General features: G+C 43.3%; 1 protein-coding gene across 1 annotated transcript in view; it reads left to right on the top strand.

The window, feature by feature from the left end:
* The window catches only part of SCFD2 (sec1 family domain containing 2), a 407,563-nt gene that overhangs the window by 517 nt on the left and 400,967 nt on the right, over positions 1-6,079 (top strand). The window contains exon 2 of the mRNA XM_025198344.1: positions 6-641. Within this exon, the coding sequence (XP_025054129.1) occupies positions 6-641 (636 nt within the window). The remainder of the gene's footprint in view (positions 1-5; positions 642-6,079) is intronic.

Raw genomic sequence — 6,079 nt, 5'->3', positions numbered from 1 at the left:
GGCGGGCGGGCCGGGGCAGCCCAAGGCGCTGTTCGTGGTGAGCGGGCTCCTGCGCGGCCGCACGGCCGACACCATCCACGATGTGCTGAGTCTCAGCAGCTTCCAGTACTGCGTGGTGTTCACCGCTGCTAGCCCTGCCGCCCACCTGCTGGCCCAGCGCGGTGGCGCCGAGCACGACGCGGGCGGTGCGGCTGCTGCTTTCGAACTGTTTGAGGAGAAGATGTGCCAGTGGATGGGCAACCTGGGCTACACGGCTGAGGTGCTGCACGTGCCTCTGCTCCTGGTGCCTGTCTCTGCGCACCTCTTTGTGATGCCCGCCTTTTCCTCCCTCTTCCCCCTGATGCCTGAGGACCTGCCTCGCCTCAATTCCTCCAGGCCCGAGAAGAGAAAACTCAGCAACTTGAGTGACCTCGACTTTGCCTTGCTTCCCACTGAGCTGCAGCTTCAGATCCGGATGCTGGTGTCGGGCCTCAATGCCTTGTTTGAGTTCCTGGACGTGAGAGAGGAGAGCTTTGCCATTGGCACACTGAGCAAGGTCATTGCAGGGGATTTGGCAAATTATGCCCTGGCCAAGAACCGGAGGAAAACAGCCCAAGGCAGAGCTTCTGTCATCTTCATAGACAGAACACTGGATCTCACTGGTAAGAAGAACAATGCCTGGGATGGCAGGCATAGCAGTTGAGACCCAGGGTCCTTTGTAGATGGTATTCACATTATGATGGTGGTCCATATATTTCAGAGTTAGCATACAAAGGAGCATGCATACACATGTGGCCTTTGTGGCCCAGTGCTGGTCATTAAAATACATAACGCAGCTGTAAATAGAGAGCTGACAGTGGAGTCGAGCGTTCTGGGTCTATGTACTGTTTCACGTGGAGGAAATCTTTGTCCTGTTTCAGGTTCCACATCTTAACTTTGGAGGGGATTCACTTTGTGGTCTGGAAAGTATTTGGAATCTCTGGATGCAAAGTGCTTATAAAAGCACAAAAATTTCGTTGAGGAATGTGATCATTCCTGACTTGAGGATTATAGGCAAGTAGGGATGTGAGAGACATCATGAGGTCATCTAGTCTAGTCCTCTGCTCAAGACAGGATTGGCTCTAATTAAACCATCCCAGCCAAATATATGTCTGTTCAACCTGCTTCTGAATTTTTTTTCATGACATTGTTTTAGAAAATACAACAGTAATATAAAAACACTATTTTTTATAAATAGTTAATATAGCAGTAATATACTATATTGCATCTAAAACTTCCCCTATGAGTTAGAGAATGAATAACGGATAATAACGTTACTTACAGCACAACTAGATACTAGTGATGGAGTTGGTAAAAGGACCCATGTATAAATGCCATATTACTGAAGGCTTGATAGAATTGCGAGAACATTCTTAGCAGATATTGAAAAATTATATTGAATGCAGACACAGAAGATCAGAAGAACTTGCCAGCAAGGTGCTTACAAATTTCAGCAAGATGACTCATGAAAAGACCAGGACCCTATATTTTGTGGTGGAGAAGAGCTGTGGAAAAGGATAAGATCCTACTTTGCCACTCCATAAATAACTCCTCTCTATTCTAAGGCTTTTCCCAAAGAGCAGAGATGGCAGCTGTCATGCTGAATATGATTACCAATCCATCAAGTTCAGTACCACTGCACCACCTTGGTAGGCTGGGGGACATCAAACCAGTCTGCTTCTGAACAGTCCATTGTCACCAGCTCTACACACTCATGCTCTGTATCATTCACCATCCCACCCTCATGTTCCTCCCACAAGCCAAATGGCAGGACACTTTTGCTGAAGGCTAGAATCCCTGGTGGACCAGTGTGTATTCCACCTTAATGTCATGAGCCTCCAGGGATCTAAGTCAGTGGCTCCTGCACAGAGCCATTGGCATGGGTATTATCTGGTATGCTTCACAGGCTCTTCTGCAACACCTGCCTCTTCTGTAGTCAGAGGGATACCCTGGCACATGCCTGCCTCAGGTGAACAAGGCTGCAGCCCCTCTGCTGCTTCCCCAAGAGCTTATTATTAAGATTCTGCCCACACTTTTCCCTGTGTTTCTTATTTTTTGTACATAACCCCACAAAGCCTCAGGACCTTCTGATCAACCTCCTTCTGGTCCTGGCCAAGCTATCCATCTATCCTGCCAGGAAGGAGGTGCGGTCTGGAGGGGACCCAGGTGACTCTGGGACTTGTTTTTCTTTCATTCATCCATGCATGTCTCCAGGCAGAGTTTCACTGGGTGGTGTCCTTAAGCTCCTTATATATGTTCCAGGCACAGTGGGTGCTAATAGGTTTTCTCTGCTCAATATCCCCCTTAGAACATTTGACACTCACTCCTCTCCCTGATTTTTGTCCTTTGTCCTAGGCATTTAGTGATTACATAGTGGCCGTCCTCTAACAACTGAAGGAGGCTTGTAGTTTCCTGGTGGACCTACGCCCACTGTGCCAGTATAGCAACTGGGCCTGGCTCCTGCTGTTGCTGTTATTAGATGTTTTGGAAGTGGGCACATATGACCCACTTCCTTATTAGAGAATGTTATGATAATCTTCCTTTTAAGAGTTGTTTATTTCCACTTTCAGTAAAATACTGGTTGACTTGTATCCTGAAACAAGATGATGCTTTTCCTTACATAAGTAGTGATATTAAAAAAAAAAAAAAAAAAGCCGTGCGCGATTAGGAGCTAAACTCCTGTTTGACTTATTTGGCCTTTGTCTCCTCTTTTGTTTTGGTTTTTTTTACCTGTGGCATTTTGTAGGTTTGTCTTTGCTTTTTCCCACTATAATACTTTGTACTTGTGGTATGTAAGAGAGGTTGGAAAAGACATTCTTGGGCTTCCATTGGACAAATGATTGCCTGCAGATGTAGAGGACAGTATTAGAAGGGTCCTCCCAAGTTACTGCTTCTGTGTTCTTTGACTTTCAATGGAGCCTGGGTTCCTAAACCACTCAGACCAATTTTAAAAATTCCACCCTGGTACTCTAGGTAGTATAACTATTACTCTAATTTAATTATATAAGTATTTAATTACTCTGCAATCCTACTAAGAGGTTTATTTCACTGTCTTGTAGCAGTGAGTCTCATAAGTGATTTATGAGAATTGTGTGAGTATTTTTAAAAAAAGAACAAAGTAATTCCTGTGTGAGTTTCACATTTACCTTTAACTTAACTGCTTGGCCTGTCACTGTTTTGTGTTATGTAGAGCAGGGACATCAAATACACAGCCCATGATACTGCTGTAGGTCTCAGACTACAGCATGCAGTGTGTACCCCATCAGCCCTATATGTTAGATCAGGCTGGCTCTGATGAGTTTGACATCCCTGATGTAGAGCAAGGGTGTCAACTTCAAATGAGTTGGTGAGCTGGTATTGCCTTTGGGACTTATTGCTGTGGCTGCCACAAGTGTAGTGTCGGCAAGGCCAGCATGCGGGGGTATCAGTGCTGCTGCCACTTTTTCCTCTGTCATGACTTTGCAAGCTGAGTGGCAAATAAAAACCTGGATATTTTGTGGCGGTAGGGGAAGGAGTAGCACTAGGTCCTTGGCTTCTGGCTGCAGTGGCAGAATGCCTCTGGGAACAACAGTGAGATCCAGATCCAGAGTTGCATTGTCTGGCCAGAGAGAGAGCCCACAGGCTGGATGACTTACCTAATGTAGGGTAGTGGTTTCCAAACTGCAGTTTGTGTATCACTGTGGCAAGCAGCCCATGGTTTGCTTTTCTTCCTATGCTTCATCTGAAAGTTTAAGGGTATGTGATGGTCCATGACATTTTGAAGGTTGACAGGGGTCTGTTTTCCCCCAAAATTTGGGAATCACTGATTTAGAATAAATAGCAGCAAACATTCTATGTAACATTCTCTGTTATAAATCTGTGTAGTTTCCTATTTTTATTTATAACTAAACTAAGACAAGCTAATTTTATTTCAACTCTGTCCTTTTTTTTTTTACCCTTCTCTAAGCATGTTATTCCCATTTATGTTAAGATGTAGATACACCACTGATTTTTTTTTTTTTTTTTTTATAGTGACATTCATTTGTGTATGGTGGCGGCGGGGGGGGTATTTTTTATAACATTCATTTGTGTATGGTGGCGGCGGGGGGGATATTCTTTATCTTTTAATATGTCCTTATATCACTGTTATCCATTTCATGGCTGTCCACTAGTTGCTGAGTGGTAGGTGTGAAATTGACGTGAGTTAAGGTATTTTCGTTTCATCTGCAGCATGTTGTTTGGGAAGTCAACACCTACAAGATCTGTTTTTCTGCATTGGGTCACATTGTTATGTTTACTATATGTAGGATTGGTAACACTGTTTATTAACAGTGCCAGACGCTCCCTGTTATAAACCCTATTTTAGTTGCTTATAACTATTGGTAAATTTGAAGTGTGGCAGTTGATATTATTCTCTATAGTTGGTGTTTCCCTCAGGCTGGAAAATTTCATAAAAAATTAGGGGGAAATGCACGTTAGGGAAATTATGGTGATTTCTCATTGATTTATTTTTAAGGAATGCTTTAGTGTCTCCATGCTTCAGAGTACGAGCCATAGAGGTTTAAGGCCAGAAGGTCATTTAGTCCAGTGGTTTCAAACTTTTTAGTTTAATAGATTACTGTCAACCACCACCTTTTTTGCTGGCCACTATTTGCCCATATCAAACCCTTTATTAAAAACACTCAAACTTCTCCAGGCAACTTAAATGGATCAGTGCTTTTCCTTGTCACAGCCAGCCAACCTCATTGTACAAAAATAGTTCCTGGTGTTCACTATGGCTTCCGACATAGCACATCCAATCAATACCATTGCTTCCAGTGGATTCATTCCTAGCTTTAAAAATAGTTTTTACTATAGTATGTCTTAGTAATGATTACTGAAACAGGAAGTCTCTCTGCTAAATTCACACCTGACAAATGTCAGAATATTAGCACTTTTAACACAGCTAGTGTAATCAATTTCATAGCAGAGAACACTTATTTTGATGCTGGTTATTTCTTTATGCTGGTTTTCAACCATTTGTTTTATTAGAGCTTATCTGGTATGATTAGAAAATGAACTTCAGACATTTTTGCTTCTGAATCTTTCTTCTCCTTGCAATAGAAATCATTACCTCTTTGTTGTTGGTAAGATCAAGTCTTTCCTGGTTGTGTGAGAATTCCCTGTCTCTGCGATAAGCAACTTAGAGAAGCTTTTGCAGTCCTTGTATATTGAATTTATTGATGAAGGGCAGGCTTATCAACCCATTCTCCTGTAACACTTTTCAGCTTGTAGTTTAAGTAAAACACTTGTGTGTGGCTTCTAAGTAGTGCTGAAAATTGCCTCATTTTAAATTTTGGTTTAGTAATATTCGTAACAAGCAGCATGCTGAGGTTGTGGCTCATCTTCATACCTATCCACAAAAATCCCATTTCCAAATACTTCCTAGAGTACTTTTGTACAACCTTCTCTTCTTTCTGATGAACAGGTTAATTTAAAATACAAAGCTGCAAATATGTTAGTTTTTATCACTTGTCTTAATGGCCCCATTCTTAACCAAGAGTCTGTTTTTTTTTGGCTGGAGTCCCCGGTGTTTCAGTGGTAGCATCTGGTGTTGAGGGAGCTGGCAGGGGTCATCACGGAGCCCTTGGCCTGGCTGTATGAGCATTCGTGCTCATCTGGCCAGGTGCCGGGGGATTGGAAACTAGCTAATGTGGTCCCCATTTTTAAGAAAGGGAGGAAGGAAGTAACTATAGGCCTGTAAGCCTCACCTCAGTGCTTGGGAAGATCTTGGAGAAAATCATCAAGGAGAACATCTGTGGGGGGCCAACAGGAGAGATCATGCTCAGGGGCAACCAGCATGGGTTCATCAAAGGCAGGTCCTGCCTGACCAACCTGATTGCCTTTTATGACCAGGTAACTAAATCCTTGGATGATGGTGTTGCTGTGGACGTAGTCTTTCTAGACTTTAAGAAGGCCTTTGACACTGTCTCTCACCCCATTCTCATTAATACATTAAGCGATTGTGGCATTGATGCCTACACAGTTGGATGGGTAAAAAACTGGCTAATGGGGCGCACCCAGAGAGTAGTGGTGGATGGGT

The sequence above is a fragment of the Alligator sinensis genome, unplaced genomic scaffold, assembly GCF_000455745.1.
Source record: "Alligator sinensis unplaced genomic scaffold, ASM45574v1 scaffold134_1, whole genome shotgun sequence".
Classification (NCBI taxonomy): Eukaryota; Metazoa; Chordata; order Crocodylia; family Alligatoridae; genus Alligator; species Alligator sinensis.
Note: the sequence above shows the minus strand (reverse complement) of the source record. Positions and strands in the feature narration are given on the sequence as shown.